Genomic DNA, 21,660 nt, shown 5'->3' on the forward strand with positions numbered 1-21,660 from the left:
TAGTGTTCTAAAACAATAGTTGTTTAGTAGTCTGAAAATGTCAGAAACATTAACTTGATTGACCATGCTGTAGGTCATGTAACTGTTTGTTACATGCAATATCCTTTGTGGACTCTACCGGACAGATGTTGCTCTCCAGTTTTGTGATGAAACAAAGGTGTGGTTGAAAATATTCTGCCACCGTGTCTTCTTATTGTCTCTGCCTTCAGCCTATATACAGTATATGACGGTCACAAGGCATAGGAACTAACAGGTTATAGAGCAAACAACGATATTATCACAACACATAGGTTGTAATATGCCATTTTTTCCCTGGCTTGGCTTCCCCAGTGACTGTACCCATGTACCGCTACTGGAGCAGAGGACACAGGAACGAGCAGAGTGGAGGTTCCCAGAACAAGCGAGGGTCAGACACAGCCACAGCATATTCATTCCAACTAGGGATATTGAAGGAAAGCAAAGGTGTCTCAACGATAACTCTTGGCTTCCATCTAGTGGTAATTTCAGATAAAGCACAGCAACTTTTTACTGCACTCTTAAGACCAGCATGCATAAAACAGCATACTGCACATTTCCAGTATTCCTCTTCTAGCACCAATTTTTATATATATATATATATATATATATATATATATATATATTCTTTTTTTAAACTAATGGCTGATATACATTGCAAATAAGAGGGCAATTTACACATTCTCATTGTTCAACAGGCCAAGCCAGGCTTCAGTTGTTGAACGCTGTAATGTTTTTACTGACTGGGCTCCTCAAAATAAACACCGGCTGTTGAGTGGAACACTGGCCTTTTAATGCCAAGCGGCAAGCGTTCACACGCATATTGTTACAGTGTGGCTTGCTGCTGTACCCAACTGCCCATTGTACTCCACACCTTCACCTATCAGATGACAGGGACATGCATGCGTGTCACTTAGTGTAGTCTACCTGGTCGCCACGTGGCAGCTGCTATATGACTTCACAGTATCACCTGGGCCCAAAGGGACAGTAAGAGGCAAACTGATCCCCTTTGACACTCACCTGGACAGATGCTACACAGGGCCATGCTCTCCAGGTGACTAATTGGTCGCTTTTAAGCCAGTCCTTGTCAAATATGCATGAGAAGCTATTGTGGTGCCTGCTGTATGTCTGGTTCTATTGACTATGGCCTTAGAAACTTCACATAACATGTTGTGGTTGATTTAGCATTCTATTGTAACTGTCACCTGAGAGGAATAGGCTCTAAATAAAGAATCTTTGCGTCAGGACTTTGATAAGCACTTATTGATCACTCTTTCCCTTTCCCTTATTAGAGACAATCTGTGCTTTAATGAAACATCAGGGCAGTCATGGGTTATTAAAAAAAGCTTTTACTGGCAAAAATGTTTACTTCAGTGGCAATGACATTTCAAATCCAATTGTGACAAAGTAAATCCATATATACAGGATTATCAAACTTAATCTTAACAATCAAAAGTACAAAAAGTATCTTTAAAATTGAGGATTAGCTTGTTGAGTTGATCATTGTCCGTAATCGCATTCTATTTGTGTGCAGATTTGGACTTTTTGGGTGTTTTTATTCCTCCTTTTTTCTTGGGCGTTGAGAACTCCTTGATGCAACACTCACAAACCCAGCAACCTGAGGAGAAAAAAACCACAAAGTTACATATTAGAGTAGAGCCACATCAAACCAAAGGCTAAAAAATAGACTGCATCATGGGATCCTTCAGACTAAAAGGCATCTGACAAAAAACAGCTATTTCTAACATTTGATTTCAACACTTATAAAGCACTTTGACCACATTCCAAACGTGAACTTTCTGATGTTTAATGTGCAGCTACACTAACTATAGCAAATTGAGGTAACAAACAACCCTTCTTGACTGCACAAAAAAATAAATAATAATTGGCAGTCTTCACCCCAAGCCGAAAAGTAGTTCAGTTGCCTAAGCAAATTAATAATGCTGTTTCACATAAAACCAGCTAAATGCAAATCACCACAAAACTCCATATGAGACTACATAAGAGAAAGTGAGAGAGCGCGTGACAGAGTCCCTTCCTTCCATGAAATAATCACTTATCTAACACACACATTGGTAGGAGTAAGCAACGATTCCATCACAAAGATTTCACCAAGGAAAGAAGTAATGATGCATCCTTAAAGTATTTGAAAAGACCCAGAGAGAGAGCTCACCTAGAGGGATGGAGTCCAGGCCCACGCAGAAGGTGTGGAAGCCCCGGTCACACTTGTCACAGAACATCATCTCCTCCTCGTGGTGGGGCTGCTCACACACCGTGCACGTCTTACACTCCATACACTGCCACGGGTAGGTCTTAATCAGGCCAACCAGCTCCTCACTCATATCCAGGCACGATGGGTGACCTGGGCACACACACACACACACACACACGGCATTGCTCGCACCACAGCACTACTCCAAAACACACTGCATAATCCCAACTTGTGATCACGACTAGGCTAATTGAACTAAGTTATTTTGCTCATATTTTAGAAGCTTTATGTTCATTATGAACAATGCTATGTTGTGATTTGTCAGTTTTAATTTAAAAACAAAACAGAAGTTCCACTTACCACTGTTCTTGCACTGTGAGCAGTGAATGAGAGCTTCTGGCTTTCCTTTCTTGTTGGACTCCTTACCCTTCTGGCAAATGCCACAAATAGCATTGGGTATGACCTTAGGCTGCAAGAACAATGCTATAATTTTTAGCAACAAGGCCTAGTGCACCATGTGACAAAGGGCTTCTGAGCAACACACATTATACTGTACAATGTGTAAAAGCCTAAAAGGCCTGATAGGATGTATATATACACACATTTATTTCACTCGCAATTGATCCAATCTTGTTAGGTGCTTCTTATTTCACCCCCTCAAATAAGAATGACTAGAAATTGCCTATTGTCTAATTTTGAGAACCTCCCACATCAACTATTTGCTTGTTGTCATCACTTATATATAGTCGTGGGGACTGGGAGACTACGATACTTGGATCTCAAGAGCTCCAAAGGCAAAAACCAAGAGGTCAAGTTGATTTAAGATTAAGTTGGATGTGCCATGCTGTCCCACATCGCCGCTCATAGCAGGTTAAACACTTGAATGTCCCTCCTGAGGAGACCAAGGTGTTTCCACCCATTGTTAACCCACATTTATAAAAAGGCAGTTAGCCAAAGACATTTCTGACAGGAGGAAAACTCATCTTTCACTGCAGATATATTTCTTTACAGGACCTGTCTCTGCTGCTAACACAATCAAAACATATCTGTACAGTCTATTTGTTTGAAATCTTTATTTCAATGGTTAACTGTGTCTAAATACTGACATATCAAACGTTTTCCTACATAAAAAGTATTGGATTAGATAAGAGCAGTTAAAGCCTTTCTAAGAAACAAACAACGAGACATGTGGTAGGGCAAATCGGAGATTAGAGACACACAGTTAAGTTAATAAAGGACATAACTAATTGAACACAAGAGGTCTTCACAGAAAGAGGAGTGCCAGCTAAACCAGGAGAACACAAATGTATCCAAAAAAGGTATGACAATCAAAAGGGACACCTTTATGCCATTGCACTCAAATCAAACATGTAAGACACATTCAATTCTGAGTGTGAGAAGTATACAAATTGAGCTTTGAAGGATCAACAAACTGTACCTACTTAGGTGCGCAGTTTGCACAAATATTGGGAATGTGTGCAAACAATTGGGAGGATACAGCCCATGAGTATGAAGTAGGCTGTGTGTTCATGGAAATATCTCCTATTTTCAAAATGTCAACCCGTTTGGTGTTGCCATCCTGAAATGTTTCATTTGACTGGTGCAAAACATAAGGAAAGAAAAGGTTACATATTTTCTGTTAGGCTTCAGATGGCTACCCCTGCAGTGTAGTGCCAACACAAGCAATTTATACCACTACGATTATGAAAATAATCATTTCTTGTACAGTCCCTGAACTCTACCTTGCATTAAAATTATAATAAAGTAAACTTTAATGCCATGTTCTCTATGGCGACATTAATAGGTTGAGTACATTTTTCTGCCAGTATTGTATCTGTATTGGCTTCAGTCTTAATTCAATGAGCGCCGATATTGGAAAGTTATTGTTAAATTCCGAACACATCTATGACGCATTACATACTAACAATAAAGAGAGGGTAAGTAGACAAAAGTTTTACAAAGTTTGGTTTAAAACTGTGGTGTTCACTCAAAACAAATAATTCTAATTCCCTTTGGAAACATGCTGATTGGAAACATAACAGACAAATCCATCCCTGTGGAAAGTTATGAGCTCTCCACTCTACAATCAGTGACCAAATCCTGATGTATGATATGGTATTTGTGGTGTAGTAATACGTAATACTAGTCATGCCATGACAAGCTATGTATATTTGTGCTTACTGCACTTGCTGTCGGTTTTGGCAAACTAAATTTGATCAATTCTGCCATGTTGCCCTTGCAGTAAAACAGATGACAGTAAATTGCCCGGAAGGTAGATCATGTTGATCCCAGAAATGCCATTCTCTTATCAAATAATTTAAACTTAACACAACAATAACTTTCAGAGGCAACCGAAAGTAAAAAAAGCCAACATATAGAAAGTGTATTAACAGGCCTCTGACACACTGACATTGTGTTCTCCAGTCTCATAATAAACAAAGAACAGTCTAAGGTTATATCAAACAACCGTTATAGAATAACGGCACAAGAATACTGGTTTAAAAGCATACTAATATACACAGACATAACTTGAATTATAAAACTTTTAAACACTCAAGTATTAACGTAATTTTAGTGCTACTACTAAATAAAATGTATGCATCTTATAAAGTATGTATCATAAGAAATATGTTGTTTAAAAACAATGAATCTAGCAGCCAAATATACTGTAACTGGTCTCTTGTCTTAATTAGTGTGTTGCCAAGTACACAGAAGAGAGGTATATTAAGACATTCAAATAGGGTAAAAAATGTACAAGTCTTTAAGACCAATCAAAAGTGCAGTGAAGAACAAGTCCTAGATGTGACAGAACTACTCAAATGTTATTGCTCATAAAGTCTGATATGGAACCATCAGTGTATTACCATACGGTTGGTATAGAACCATCACTGTTTTAAAGAGACTTTCCGGAAGATTTGCATACTTTTTAGCCAGTAGTTCTGAAAGTAACGCTGAAGAGCCAGAACGGGTCCCCTAGAATTGCTTACATGCAGTACGTCATTGCTCGCTGTGTCACTGAGTCATTGGGCCCGCCCTGCAACCTCATTGGATAACGCTGGGCAGGCCTGGGCCAGCCTTCTTCTCTCACTGTGCAACTCGTCAATGTGCATCTTGCTAGCTGTCACTGAAATGGCAAGGGGCTGAAGCAGATTGGCTGGAACTCTAATTGCTATGGGGCTTGCCCACATGGGCCAAGCTTGCATTGCTCAAAACACAGCTTCCAGAAAACAGTCGTTTTCAAACTAGGGATTTTGTGGCTAATTGAGGTAAGACAATAATTCTACTCATAGACTATGCATGTATGAACTACACATTGCCACATCCAGCCCAAAGCGGGAGGTTTAAAAAAAATACTTAAGTAGTCGCCAAAGATCCGGAACGTCTCTTTAACCATATGGTCGGTTCACAACCAAACTGGACCAAGTGGAAGAGGGAAGGCAGAGTGTTGCCCCAAGAGAGAACTATTGCCACCTGGTGGAGTGTGTGTGTTAGGAGTGACAGGACCAGAAATCGGGGTGGGGACAAAGGAGGGTCTCTCTACTGAAAGTGCTGAAGAAGCTGGAAGAGGTGGCGGAGTAGGGGAAAGGGAAAAGAAGTGCTGTTGGAGAAAGTCAGGGGCTTTTTTCTTCTACCTTGTACCCAGGGACAGATTTGTGTTGGTTGAGGCGTGGGGTGGCATCTTTAGCCGGGGTGGCAGTCCTGTCCTTGGCCTTGCCCTTTGACTGCACTCCACTGTCCTGACTGTCCCCATCTGAGGTGTTTCCAGATGAGCTGTCCTGTAAACAAAATTCAGTTCTTAATATTCAAGCAAGCTGCCAAGGAGTTTACATAGTCAACTTACAAAGCATCTCTAGGCATTTACTGGTAATACAATAAAACATGTCATTGCATCTCAAGCTCTGAAATCAAGTGAAGCGTGTAAAAATAGTTCCAGAACCCAGTTTCTTACAGAATTTTTCTTGCCCTCTTCTCCCTTGTTTTCATCTGCATCATCTGAGTCCCCATCGCTGTCCAGGGCAGGCAGCTCCGGGTCAAGGGGGGGCTCGAACAGGGCTGTGTTCAGGGGCAAGTAGCGCAGTTCGTTGGGAGAGTACCTGTATCACACACAGGAACATCAGTTTATCATCTATTCAAACATCTTTAGAGGTCAGGACCTCATTCATGAAGACTAGTTTTTTGGTTAGTGACCCGTACCTTTTGTAATAGTCCTGGAACTGCCCAGGGATGAGGGCCACTGGATAGGGTCCAGTCTTGGTTCTCTCTGGAGGAAGAACTTTATACCTCCCTTGGGGTACTTGGATAATCTGTTCGAAAGTTGCATTTGAAACACACTTCAATTACACGTTCAAATTCACACAACTGAGTCTTACAGTTTACCAATGTACTGATATACTGTATCTACTCAAACATGAACAAGTGGGAGTTCTTATGAACACATACAAAATATGTATGACTACTAAGCCTATGTGTTTATTCAAGGTATTAACGTACATGTGTCTGAAGGTCAAAATATGCCCTTCTCTCTTCCATCCTTTCCCTGTTGAAGTTACTGTTGAACTCTGCAGCTTTCTTGGCAGCTTTCTTTATGTACTCTGGCACTTTACTGGCTTCAACCTTCTGAGGGTTTTGTTGCTGCATTTTCTAGGAGATATAAAAATTCAATGTTACCATACAACATATTGAATAACCATGTCAACAGTTAATGTACTGTGAGTGAAAATATAATCTGGTAATTTAAGTCAAAGGCTGTTGTAACTCCGTTTTTTCATCCACACCAAAGCTATAAAAAAATGTTTTGTCAATGTTGCGGAGCATACTAACATTAGTAATACTCTCTGAAATGAGAGTACTTACAGAGTACTCTTTTGCTATCCTCTGACGCTCCCTCTCTTGGAGAATGACAGAATACTCAGCATGTTTGCCCGGGTACTCCTTGATCATTAAATCAATGACTTCATCACTTCGTAAAGCAGTCAAACCTGGAAAAAGAGATTCACAATTACTTAATGTATACAGTTTCAAGGTAAGGAGTGGCCTAATTCCCCAAAACAACTATTGGGATGGCTTTGGCCCTGATTGGTCTATGTCACACTCCAAGCTCTTCCTGGTTACGCAACAATTACATGTTTCTAAGTTCTCACCCAAGGTGCACTGTGTCTCGGTGATGACATTTTGCTCCCTCAGATATAGCTTTTCCTTGTGGGAGAGGTCTCTCCTTTCCAAATCTAAAAGAAGAATTTATTGAATTTATTGGATAATTAAAAATAGTAGGCTACTCCAGCCGGAGACAACATTACATACATAAAAAAAAGACGATATAAACAAAGCCTGAAGGCTTATTTCCATTGATGGTCCTTTGTAGCTCAGTTGGTTGAACATGCGCTTGTAACACCAGGGTAGTGGGTGTATTAATGTATACACGCATGACTAAGTTGCTTTGGATAAAAGCGTCTGCTAATGGCATTTATTATTAAGATAAGACATGATTAGCCAGAGTGACCAGTTTAACATCAGTATAGTCTACAGATAGTCTTGTTATAGCCCAATCACCAAATTTACACACAATGATCCTATACCATATATGCCAAACATTCAGCCACATCACCTGGATATTTTCGCTTGAATGAAGTCACTCCCAGATATTCACTGACTTGTTCTTGCAACATATAGTACTCCCCACTGCCATCTGAGGGCCACCTGTACTCAGTCAGATTTTCTGCTGAGAAGTATGTGGGCCTGGGGAAACACACGTATGACTGAAAGGTTAAGAGCAGGGTAAAGTCTTAAGCCTATGTTATTAGACATACAGGCTGCGATTAGACCAGTCCAATTCTGATATTTCTTTCACTAATTGGTCTTTTGACCAATCAGATCAGTTCTGAACAAGAGTGATGTAAAAAGATCTGATGTGATTGATCAAAATCCCAATTAGTGAGAAGAAAAAAAATCAGAATTGGGCTGCCTGTGTAAAAACAGCCTAACTGTTTGTTAACGGGATTAGGTGTGATCAATTAGACATATTTGCATCACTACTTCCTATCTACGCATTCAGATACGACTTTACCACATACCCAAGTTCCTGACTGGAGGTGTCGCAACTTCTGGAACTGTCGCCTGAACCCATGCGTCGCCTTTTTGGAGCTTGACTGCCATCATTGGAAACTTCCTCAATGTCATCCTAAAAACACAGTTAGGATACACAGTTAGGATACACAAAACACCTGAACTATTACTTGTTAAAGTTAATAGTTCTCTCCAGAATGAAAGTTTGTTGGCCACTGAACAAAAATGCAAACGCAACATGTAAAGTGTTGGTCCCATGTTCCATGAGCTGAAATATAAGATCGCAGAAATGTTCAATACGCAGAAAAATCTTATTTCTCTCAAATGTTGGGCACAAACTTGCTTACATCCCTGTTAGTGAGCATTTCTTCTTTCCCAAGATAATGCCTCACAAAGAAGGGCACCTATTGGTAGATGGGTACATTAAAAAAAAAAAAAAAAAAAAAAAAAAGCAGACATTGAATATGGTGAAGTTATTAATTACACTTTGGATGGTGTATCAATACACCTAGTCACTACAAAGATACAGGCGTCCTAACTCAGTTGCCGGAGAGGAAGGAAATCGCTCAGGGATTTCACCATGAGGCCAATGGTGACATTAAAACAGTTAGAGTTTAATGGCTGTGATAGGAGAAAACTGAGGATGGATCAACATTGTAGTTTCTCCACAATACTAACCTAAATGACAGAGTGAAAAGAAGGAAGGACATTAATCGTGCTTGCAATAAGGCACTAAAGTAAAACGACAAAATGTGGCAAACAAATGAACTTCATGTCCTGAATACAAAGTGTTGTTTGGGGCAAATCCAACACAACACATTACTGAGCACCACTCTTCATATTTTCAAGCATGGTGGTGGCTGCATCATGTTATCTGTATGCTTGTCATCAGCAAGGACTGAGGAGTTTTGTATAAAAATAAACATAATAGAGCTAAGCACAGGCAATATTCTAGAGGAAAACCTGCTTTAGTCTGTTTTCCAACATACACTTGGAGACAAATTAACATTTCAGCAGGAAAATAACCTAAAACACAAGGCCAAATATACTGGAGTTGCTTACCAAGACGACATTGAATGTTCCTGAGTGGCCTAGTTAGTTTTGACTGAAATCCGCTTGAAAATCTATGGCAAGGCTGGTACAATCCAGATGTGCAAACCGGAAAGCTCTTAGACTTACCCAGAAAGACTCACTGCTGTAATCGCTACCAAAGGTGACTTTAACATGTATTGACTCAGACATGTGAATGCTTATGTAAATTAGATATATTTCTGTATTTCATTTTCAATCAATTTGAAGAATAAAAAGCTCAAAACATGTTTTCTCTTTGTCATTATGGGGTATTCTGTATAGATAGGTGAGAGAGAAAAATAAATATTTAAGAACATTTTGAATTCAGGCTGTATGAATACCTTCTGAAAGCACTGTACCTTTAGCATCGATTGACGATAGTATGTTCAGGCCGAAGGTGTTTTGTCAAGAGCCCTGACGCTTGTTCTAAACGTTAACACACATCTTTCGCGGTACAGTTTTGTAAACAGAAGGAACAGATCTTTCTTATCAGCGAGAAATAAAATATATTTTGAAAACGGTTAAAATACTACACACCAAGATGTCAAAACATTTAAACAAAATTGGAATCCTTAACATTAAAGAAAAATCCCAAACCTTTCCCAAACCCTTATGGCAGTGCAGTCACCACAAAACAATATTTTCTGTGTTATAGCCTAACTAGACAATAGGCTATAAATGCCGGGGAAAGTTCTGTAATTTAAATAGAATTTTAGGCTACATTGTTGAATTTGCGAGGCATGCAAGATAGATTACCAAGACATATGCACTCCGTTTTTTTCTGCTTGCCCACTCCTCGCTCTCCCTTGCCTGGGGCATATTCATTACACTGATTCTGTTGCAAAATGTTTCTTAAACGAAAGCAAACTAAAGGAAACGGCGAGGGAGATACCTACCTGCATTTGCCCAATAAAAACTCTCCTTTTTGTTGCAAATTGCAACTGTTTCAACTAATGATTACACCCGTGTGTTCAGTCTTGGCAACTAAATCAGACTCATCCGTTCCAAACCTACTGAATCTTAAGAGTTGATTACATACGGAATCTAATCTTCAGTTCATGTGCAAGGAGGAATCAATTACTTTGGAGTCGACTCTCCACGACTACGTCATTGTCGTTAACAGTTGGAAAAATTAGAGAGAAAGGCGAGGGATAGCAGCAATGTCCTGTATGGTAACACGATGAGAAGGAAATGTGGAATTGAGGTACAGTATTGGTAGTACAGGTGCAATGCCATACCATCTGAAAAGGAACGCACCGTGAGACCCAACCCATTGCTAGCTGCGTGGTCCCATGATGTTTATAGTTGCGTACTATTGTTTGTACAGATGAACGTGGTACCTTCAGGCGTTTGGAAATTGCTCCCAAGGATGAACCAGACTTGTGGAGGTCTACAATTTTTTTCTGAGGTCTTGGCTGATTTCTTTTGATTTTCCCATGATGTCAAGCAAAAAGGCACTGAGTTTGAAGGTAGGCCTTGAAATACATCCACAGGTACACCTCCAATTGACTCAAGTGATGTCAATTAGCCTATCAGAAGCTTCTAAAGCCATGGCATAATTCTCTGGAATTTTCCAAGCTGTTTAAAGGCACAGTCAACTTAGTGTATGTAAACGTCTGACCCACTGGAATTGTGATACAGTGAATTACAGTGAAATAATCTGTCTGTAAACAATTGTTGAAAAAATTGCTTGTGTCATGCACAAAGTAGATGTCCGAACCGACTTGCCAAAACTATAGTTCGTTAACAAGAAATTTGTGGAGTGGTTGAAAAACGAGTTTCAATGACCCCAACCTAAGTGTATGTAAACTTCCGACTTCAACTGTATTTGTGTGGCAACATCCAAACTTTTCCCCAACAGATATTATCAAACAATTCCCATAAGGCATGACATAAGGTATAGATACAAACCTTGTTTCAGCAGGATGTTGTATCGCTCTGTTGTTTAATGGACCAAAAGAGAAACAAATCTTTCCTACTGATGAGTTAATGGAAGGTAGGCTCTGAGGGTCAGGTCTTGACACGTCCCTGAATAATAAAGCAACACCTGAGGGAATTGCAAAATCTTTTGGTGTTACAGGGACCTTGTAAAGTGATAAGAATCCCTCATAACTAAGTAAAAAACCCTCCGCATTTACAAGTTGGCTCACCAATAGGATATTATTTCAGAACCAATACTCTAAAAACAAAAGTATTTTTATACAATATATCCTGATTATTCCATATATAATATCTGTGTGGAGAAAAATTATGCTTATAAATTAAAGGTCCATGACAAGAAAACCTGCCGATGAAAAGCAGAAAGTTTCACTGGAACTTCGTCAATATTATAATTGCAAACCAACATTAAGTTAAGGCCACCAAAAGTAGAGAAGACATGAGGAATAAAATTCCACATAGAAGTGGGTCTTCTTAGGAATAGTTTTATCCAATTGATCTTTAAATAATACTTTTAAGGTAGTAAAGTCCAGAAAATTCAGCCCATCATACTCATAAGTGTTCATTACAACAGTTTAAAGCATCTGGTCTATCTCCTTGCTTATTTTACCGTCAAGATATAAAGACATAAAGATATCTGTAGAGATACCTTCAGCCTTGGTTATTAGGACTCTTCCTTTTAAAGATAAGTCCCTCTGTAGCCATTGATTTAGCTTCTTCTGAGTTTTTTTTTTATGAGGGTTAGAATTTAGTAAGCCTCTAGACTTCTGATCTGTAGTAATGGTTATGCCTAAATATCTAAGTTCTTCTTTCACTGGAATACCATAATATGAAGGTGTCACACAATCTTTGACAGCCATGAGTTCACATTTATTAATGTTAAGATATAGACCAGACGCTTTAGAAAAGGATTGTATCACATTGATCGATATGGGAATTTGGTTACCGTCTTTCATAAAAAGTGTAGTATCATCAGCCAGCTGGATTATAATAGTTTCTTTACCAGCTCTGGAAATACCTTGTACAGGACTATTATTTAAAAAATGTGTAAGAAGTTGGGTGATTAATAAAAACAGATACAGAGATAGGACAGCCTTGCCTAATTCCTCTCTTTAACTCAAATCTAAGTAAGGTGACATATTTCAATTTGATAGTGCTGTTACCATTTGTATAGAGTCTTAATAACCTTACAGAAAAAATCCCCAAAGCCAAATTTCTCAAGGGAGTGGAAGAGGAACTGATGCTCTACTGTGTCAAATGCTTTATAAAAATCTTTAACTGAGCATAGCTTCATATTATTTATTAGGTCTGAGTAGTCAAGTATGTCTAATACTTGATATTGTTAGAAATATGCATGTTCCTCATAAAGCCACTGTGTTTCATCAATGATTGCATCCAGGACTTCTTTAATTATTTTTGCAAGTAGTAAGGCTAACAAGAAGACAAATTGGACGGCAGTTATCAATGAGCAGCACTTCTTTTTTAGGCTTAGGTGTCAGTGTTATTAACCCCTGACTTATTGTAGGAGGGAGAACATTGTTTTTAATACTCTCTAAACAGACTTCAAATAGGAAGGGAGCTACTTGTTCAGAAAATAATATGTAAAATTCTGAAGTAATTCCATCAACACCTGGTGATTTATTGCTCTTAGATGTTTGATAGACTCTAATCTCTTCAACTTGATGGGTTCATCACACTGTTTACATTCTATATCACTGATAGAGTGAACATTATTCAGTGAGTCAAAAAACATCTGGATTCCTGACAGTACGTAGAGCTATACAATTTCCTGTAAAAATTGCTACAGTATTTAGCGATTAATTTTTGGCCATCTGTAATAACACCAATGTTTAACTTATGGATAGTGTTATTTGTAGAGTGAAATTTCTCAAGTCTAAAGAAATAGGATGAATTCTGTTCTCCCTCCTCAATCCATTTGTTCCTAGATCTAATAAAGGCTCCTTCTGCGTTTAATCTCTATATATATTATCAGTTTATTTTGTAACTCAAATCAGTTCCATTTTCTCCCCCGAGGGGCTGGCTGGGGACCTCTGAGAAACGGAAGTTATCTTAATGATGATCACCTTTTCCTCCTCAGCTCTTCAGGTCTTAGCAAGATTACTACCATATTTTGTAAGGTATTTGGACACCTCAAATTTAAAGAGCTCCCAGTTCTTGCAATAAGATTTTTCTTCACAAGCCCTTTCCCAAAAGTGTGAGAGCAGATCTTTTACCTCAAAATATCATTATTTAATAACGAGCTATTTAGCTTCCAGTAGGATGCTCTACCAAGGTTAGTATCAGGGGTAAATATTTTGATATCAATGTAAATGGCCCTATGTTCTGTGAGTGGAGTAGTACAAATATTTGTAGTAACACACTCACTATCAATACATTTGGATATAAGCCAAAAATCTATTCTGGACTGTCTGGAACCTGTTTTGTAACTCCAAGTGAACGATCCTTTGGCAGGAATCCTCGCTCTCCATATATCAGTAAGATCCAACTTTTCCATAAAGTATTAAACCCAAATTCTGACTGGTTGTCCTACCTGGGGGCCATCTATCAGTTGAATTATCTATAGTAAATGTTAAAGTCCCCTCCTATCAATAATAAGGAATTGGGAAATTTAGATAACCAATGAAGTATATATTTCTCTATAGATTCAAGCAACTCATCATTCTCATGTTTGGTGTTGTACCCATAGAAGTTTACAGTAATGAGTTAATGTCATTGTAACTGATCATAAGACAAATAAAGTGACCAAAAGGGGTCATATTCCGAGTGTAGAATATTACCAAAGGTATTTTTCATTGTAGTGACACCAGCGGAGCGTTCAGATCCGTGGGAAAGCCAAATATCATTACCCCACTGTGACCTCCAGAAGTTGGCATCGGCAGAAATTGACTGAGACTCTTGAAAAAAGCAAAAATCTGTTTGAAATTGTTAAGCAAATAAAAATAAGGCCTTGTGCTTCACATTGTTTTGTAACCCCCTAGCATTAAGAGAAGCTATAGACAAAGACAAAACAACAAACATTATATAAAAGTAAACTGTAGGATGAGTCAAAAACGTAGGAGCAGTGAAGGTAAGCGATAAGGAACCGAGATCTGCACCATTTAAGTCAACTTAAAGTGAAAATACCTTATACCATAAACTCTGAGCTAGTTGTTATCCGGCTTTTGAAATTCAACTCAAAAGAAAATGACGTTCAAGACCAAACCAAGGGTTCTCTGTAGTAAGAGAGACTAAAAACCCTCTTAGTGTAATCAGGAACTATTCTGAGAAATAAAATACAAAATATTTTAAATAAAAGAGTACCTACTATTTTAAGTGCATATGAAAACTGATAATAAAAAATGTTTTACATATACACGTTCCTAAGACCTTTTTCACTTGGAAATAAGTATTACTAACTAAATAGAACAATAACAGTGTAAAGCCAGAGCAGACCTGTATGCCCCCTTAAAACAGTATCTTAGTTACTGTATGCATTAAAAAATAAATACAACTTTCAATCTTCTTCATAAGTTTGTAAACAAAATAGGCCTTCTGATCTGGTCATACAAGAACAAACTAATAAATTGAGGTACCTGAGTATTCCCGAAAAATAGGTCACATGATGCTTGTTAGGTAACATTAAATCAGTACAAGGAAAATGAGAATACCTTGGCTGAAACCATCAATCTGTCCTTCTGGTGAGATTCTAGGGAGGAATATGGATTTCCGAACCGTTGATGAAGCCTCGTCTTCCGACGAAGTAAGCAGCCTTTCCCTCATTTCGTGCTTTCTTGATCGTTGGCCACAACTTGTTCCTTCTTTCAATGTCCTCCGGGCTGAGATGCTCAGCGAAACGCAGACCGTGGCTCTGAAGGAAGGCGTTCTTCCTAGCAGCTTTCCAGACAGCATCCCTGTAGAATCTGGCAGTGAAGAGGATGATTATACCCCTTGGTCTTGAATCGTTTTGCTGTTGCTTCTTGCCGAGGCGATGCACGTCGATGGTATCACCAACTTTGTTCTTCTCTGCAGGCATAACTTCTTGGCAGATGCGGATAGCTTCTCGTCGCACATCCTCATTCTCCACCTTTGGCACGCCGTAAAGTCTCAGGTTCCATCTTCTTGTGTATTGTTCCAGATCAGTGAGACATCTATGGTAGACATTGTTATTCTTTTCCACACTTTTTTCATCTTTTGACATTCATTTTCACATCATGCAAACTCCAGTCTTTTTCAAGCCTTGGATAACCATGGTGTTCGCGCCTACCATTTTCTCAATGGCATCAGACCTGGAGTTGATGAGTAAGGAGAGGGTAGCCACGATGTCAGAGTTCATGTTGGGTTTTTTGGAGGGTGGATGTTTGCGCAGAGTAACCGGTGAAGAAGGGAATTCGTCATCTTCAACAGCATTCGAAAGCATGAGATTATCCATAGGGCAAGCGTAGTTATGGCAGTTGTTTATAAGCACGTTCCTCTCTTGTTGATTAGCAAAAGAACGGCTAGCTTCTTTCTTTTTTTGTCACGACTTCGCATGGACATGCCGAAATAAATGATCCAATTATTATTCCAGTCCCAGGAAAGTTTTTATATCTTGAACAAATTAAACTTGTTTTTTCCCCCCCACAATCTTTCTGAAGTTTGTTGCGGAGCTCTATAAAAAAGTGTCTGTTCAAGCCGTCATCTTGGTCTCCCGCCTTAAATGGACACTTCTGATGACGTATCATGACGTCTGACGAGCATACACTTGCAGGGCAAGGGAGGAAGGAATGATTTTTAAATGGACCACCCTTGGCCGGAAATGTGTCTCTCTTTCATGCCGCGATGGTTGTGTTTTCAGCCACCGGTAGCATTTGGGTGCTTTATATGCACTACAGTCAATAATGAGTGCATGTCTACTTATATAATTATTAATATGCCTACTGTATGATAGCTAGCATATTAATTAGCTAACTAACGTTAGCCTGCCTAGCTTGAACTTCTGAAGAAGGAAAATATTTTATTTCTACAATTTCCAAAAGATAACCAAATAAAAACATACGAGACGTTTGTGCCGTCATGTGCATTAGTAGCACAATTTCGAACTCCCGTTTTCGGGGACTTTTCTTAGCGGATGTACAATCGTCACAAATTTAATTATGGGGAGTTTCAGGCCCGGAGTAAACATAATTGTACACTCGCAAAGCCAACTAAAAATTTGAGGACTGAGGGGCTACCGTTGCAAACTTCCCTAGCTTGGCTAATCATTTGGTCTGCCCTCCAAGATGGCGAAGGGGATTCCCCCAAAGGCATAAGGCAAGGGTAAGTGGATGAGGGGGTGTCTTCTACATTTTTTGGACCGCAGCCACAGACCGAAGACTGATAGCACTACATGTTCTAATTAGCCATCTGCATCTCTGAACATCTGTTTGTGTAATCGGAAGACTAATGCCACAAACCTGTTGTCACTGAAAAATACTGTTGGGTGCAACTGTGTTAAAACAAGTTAACAGTAAGTGTATTTTTAGCATTTGTGAAATTATTTTGATGTGATATGAAAGTAAAGGGCTTCATGTTTTTAGAACAGTACCGCAATTGAGAATACATTCAGGTTTAGATGGTATTTATCCATTGGCTGACAAAGCCAAATCGCCTCGAAGCAGAACACATAAGGTCCTTGAGGTAGGCCTAGTCCCAATTGTGATGATGCCCTCCATTGCCTGTGCAGCATAGCCACGCACGTTTACATAGAACATCCCTTGTATGTCACGAATGTTGAATAAAAATGGAACTTACTCTGACGATTGTCCTTGGGGTTGGTCCTTCAACTGGTTGAAATTTAGAACAAAATAACGACAGGAAATAATTATTAAACCGACTTCAAAACGCAGGTCTCTGTGTGGCAATCAAGAATTTGTTTGGTCATGACCCAGAGAAAGTGCACAAGACGGAAGTATGCATTCATACTATCCCAAGTCTTGCAGGTGTTTACATGGTTTTGCACATGTGCCAGGTGATAAACTTTAATGGCAGTACCAGCACTCTTAAAAAGTTGGATAAATAATACTTTCCTGTGGATATGATATATATTTTTACTTTTACCCCAATGTTCGTGACAGCCAATTGGTAGTCAGTCTTGTCCCATCGCTGCAACTCCCCTACGGACTAGGGAGAGGCAAAGGTCAAGAGTCAAGCGTCCTCCGAAACACGACCCTGCCAAGCCGCACTGCTTCTTGACACGCTGCTCGCTTAACCTGGAAGCCATCCACACCAATGTGTCGGAAGAAAAACCGTCCAACTGGAGACTGACGTCATCTTGCAGGCGCCGGGCCTGACACAAGGAGTCGCTAGAGCGCGATGGGACACGGAAATCCCCACTGGCCAAACCCTCCCCTAACCCGGACAAAGCTGGGCCAATTGTGCGCCACCTCATTGGTCTCCCAGTCATGGCCGGCTTTGACACAGCCTGGGATCGAACCCAGGGCTGTAGTGACGCCTCAAGCACTGCGATGCAGTGCCTTAGACTACTGCGCCACTCGGGAGGCCCTCCTATGAATATTTTGTCTCCAATTTCGACCATCTGAAGGACCAACCGCACAGACAACTGGTCGAGTAAGATCAAATGTAATTGTATTCAACACTCTGGATTATTAGTTTTTGCAGTGCTTTGTTTCAGACAGTAAGGTCATACCAATAATTGGTATCACAGTCAGATCCGAGTGGCGCAGCGGTATAAGGCAGTGCATCTCGGCATAAGGCAGTGCATCTCGGCGTATAATTGGCCCAGTGTCGTCCGGGTTTGGCCGGTGTAGGCCGTCATTGTAAATAATCATTTGTTCTTAACTGACTTGCCTAGTTAAATAAAGATTAAAATATTTTAATGACAACGAGCATTGGACTTGGACTGAAGTCTAATGACACACACGATGTAAACAAAAACAATGATATACTGGCACACTAAACAGCTAGCTAGTTACCTAGCAAGACACCATGCTAGCTAAGCAAGTTAGTTAGCTAACGGTATGGATAGCTAACTAGTAATGTTAGTCGTTTGCTAACAACGACAAGTTACAACACATCGACCCTCCCACAGTAACATAGCTAACAACTATCTACATTACAAGTGGCCTGCGTTCAACAACGCTGAATAAAACTAGTAGCTAACGTGGCCTACCACTATTAAATAGTAATTTGTAAATATTTCTCACGTTAGCTAACTAGCGAAACCGCGGTAGGTTTGATGACAACAAAGGAGTTGGAGGTTGATGTGTTGTCGTTAGAGCGCACCGGCTTAGCATGTCTTAAACCCATTATTAGCATGTATGGCCAGTAATGTGTATATTCTGTTACGATACATTTGCCAAGTTTACCTTTATAGACTGCGCTCCCGGGGTTGCAGGGTTGCTATCGCAAGGTCTGGGCGGGAGAACTGTAGCCATGTTTAGCGACTACTAGCTAGCTAGTTTCAGAGATGCACACTAGGAGAATAATGTTACCGACTGGAAACAGACACGGAACACATGTTCCACAAACAAATGTTCCCAGGTAACGTCCAACTCTAACCACTGATAATGCAACGGGTTGGTTGTTTAGCAACAAAACCGAAGCGTGCGCAACTATGGGGCGAAGCAGACGTGATTGGTTTACATTGTTGACAACATGTTAACTGTATTTCGTCTTCAAAGTTTACTAAAAACATACATATTTGCACAATTAGCACTTGTCTCTCAAATATATCGTCACAGTGGTTAGCTAGCTAGTGCATTTTTGCATTCACACGAAATCAGTTATAACACCTCAACAAGACATGATGCAAGAACAAGATTAAACTGGCTGAAACGAGTCACTTAAAATTCCCCACATGGAAGTCCTTGTCATTGTTGGTAGCTGTTTGGCCATCCAGAATTACAACTCACAGATTTCTTCCCCATTGAAGCTAACACATCTACATGGATGGGGATACATTTGTAAATAAATTTTTGATACCAAACCAATCAAATCCAAAATAAATGTTTTGATCTCTTAAATAGATACGTTGATGTTAAAGCAGGTGCAGCGAAATGCTTGTTTCTAGCATCTGTAATGATCAAGTGCTTTGAAAGGCTGGTTATGGCACACACCTCTATCACCCCAGACCTTGGGTCTCCAAAAGGTCAATCACGAGCTACCAGTAGCATTATAGACTCACCAAAAAAGAAACATCCTCTCACTGTCAACTGTGTTTATTTTCAAACTTTACTTGTGTAAATATTTGTATGAACATCAGATTCAACAACTGAGACAAACTGAACAAGTTCCACAGACATGTGACTAACAGAAATGGAATAATGTGTCCCTGAAAAAAGGGGGATCAAAATCAAAAGTCAGTATCTGGTGTGGCCACCAGCTGCATTAAGTACTGCAGTGCATCTCCTCCTCATGGACTGCACCAGATTTGCCAGTTCTTGCTGTGAGATGTTACCCCACTCTTCCACAGAGGCACCTGCAAGTTCCCGGACATTTCTGTGGGGAATGGCCTTGGCCCTCAGCCTCCGATCCAACAGGTCCCAGACGTGCTCAATGGGATTGAGATCCGGGCTCTTCGCTGGCCATGGAAGAACACTGACATTCCTGTCTTGCAGGAAATCACGCACAGAATGAGCAGTATGGCTGGTGGCATTGTGATGCTGGAGGGTCATGTCAGGATGAGCCTGCAGGAAGGGTACCACATGAGGGAGGAGGATGTCTTCTCTGTAACGCACAGTGTTGAGATTGCCTGCAATGACAACAAGCTCAGTCCGATGATGCTGTGACACACCGCCCCAGACCATGACGGACCCTCCACCTCCAAATCGATCCCGCTCCAAAGTACAGGCCTCGGTGTAACGCTCATTCCTTCGACGTTGAACGCGAATCCGACCATCACCCCTGGTGAGACAAAACCGCGACTCGTCAGTGAAGAGCAGTTTTTGCCAGTCCTGTCTGGTCCAGTGACTGTGGGTCTGTGTCCATTGGTAACGTTGTTGCCGGTGATGTCTGGTCAGGACCTGCCTTAAAACAGGCCCTACAAGCCCTCAGTCCAGCCTCTCTCAGACTATTGCGGACAGTCTGAGCACTGATGGAGGGATTGTGAGTTCCTGGTGTAACTCGGGCAGTTGTTGTTGCCATCCTGTACCTGTCCCACAGGTGTGATGTTTGGATGTACCGATCCTGTGCAGGTGCTGTTACACGTGGTCTGCCACTGTGAGGACGATCAGCTGTCCATCCTGTCTCCCTGTAGCGCTGTCTTAGGCGTCTCACAGTACGGACATGGCAATTTATTGCCCTGGCCACATCTGCAGTCCTCATGCCTCCTTGTAGCATGCCTAAGGCACGTTCACGCAGGGACCCTGGGCATCTTTCTTTTGGTGTTTTTCAGTCAGTAGAAAGGCCTTTTTTATTGTCCTAAGTTTTTATAACTGTGACCTTAATTGCCTACCGTCTGTAAGCTGTTAGTGTCTTAACGACCGTTCCACAGGTGCATGTTCATTAATTGTTTATGGTTCATTGAACAAGCATGGTAACCAGTGTTTAAGCCCTTTACAATGAAGATCTGTGAAGTTTTGGATTTTTACAAATTATCTTTGAAAGACAGGGTCCTGAAAAAGGGGCGTTTCTTTTTTTGCTGAGTTTATAATCTACCATGGTAACGCACAATTATGATATATGGTACCATCTTTATTAATTGTTCATTACCATAGTACAATGGTAGTATAATGCATTAAATAAATAAACCCCCCAAGGTCAGAAGAGGTTGGTATTATATTGATTAATTTATATACCAGTATGGCTATATTTCTTGATAAAGTCAGAGGCAGGCTACGATTGTTGGTCCTAGTTTGTAACATCAAAGAAAAAGGAAATAGTTGCTGTGAAAAAGGGGTAAAACTTTCAGTATTTATAGTACCGTTTTTTTACTCATGTTTTGGTTCCCTGTGTTGCCAACCTGAAATATGAGAGTATATGGGGTATCCTAATCATTTACAGTATTTATAGTCAAGGGGTGTTGTGCTCATTTCAGCACGCAGTGGGAGCTGCTCGCACTCTACAGCTTCACTAGCCTGCCTAGTAGTCAGGGAATGCGAGCCAAGCCAACAGAAAACTGAAGAGAGAAGTGCTAGATAAACAAACTATTTTCAACGTTATAATCACGGTGAGCGAGTTATTAAGCATAGGATATGAAACACCAAGTTACGCAGTGTAATGATATTTTATAATTTTCGTTATGTTTCGATTTTTTATTGATAAAAGTCTGTTAGCAGAGAAGTGAACGTCGGCTAAAGTTAGCTCCAGTCAAGCTAGCCTTTCATAGTCTTTTAAAACTTTTATTTGAGATATAATTAATAATACATTTTTACAAATGTTTTAGT

General features: G+C 40.1%; 1 protein-coding gene across 1 annotated transcript; it reads right to left on the bottom strand.

Annotated features, from left to right (window-relative positions):
* Positions 1–1,348: 1,348 nt before the first annotated feature.
* On the bottom strand, positions 1,349–18,803 carry phf10 (PHD finger protein 10). Its single transcript, XM_014179889.3, has 12 exons — positions 18,643–18,803; positions 8,299–8,405; positions 7,833–7,963; positions 7,369–7,452; positions 7,082–7,206; positions 6,719–6,868; positions 6,422–6,531; positions 6,177–6,321; positions 5,860–6,003; positions 2,588–2,696; positions 2,189–2,377; positions 1,349–1,633 (listed from the first exon to the last, which is right to left on the bottom strand). The coding sequence occupies exons 1-12, from the start codon at positions 18,709–18,711 to the stop codon at positions 1,536–1,538; spliced, it is 1,461 nt and encodes a 486-aa protein (XP_014035364.1). The 5' UTR covers positions 18,712–18,803; the 3' UTR covers positions 1,349–1,535.
* Positions 18,804–21,660: the final 2,857 nt, after the last annotated feature.

The sequence above is a fragment of the Salmo salar genome, chromosome 28, assembly GCF_965601325.2.
Source record: "Salmo salar chromosome 28, fSalSal1, whole genome shotgun sequence".
NCBI classification, from domain to species: Eukaryota; Metazoa; Chordata; class Actinopteri; order Salmoniformes; family Salmonidae; genus Salmo; species Salmo salar.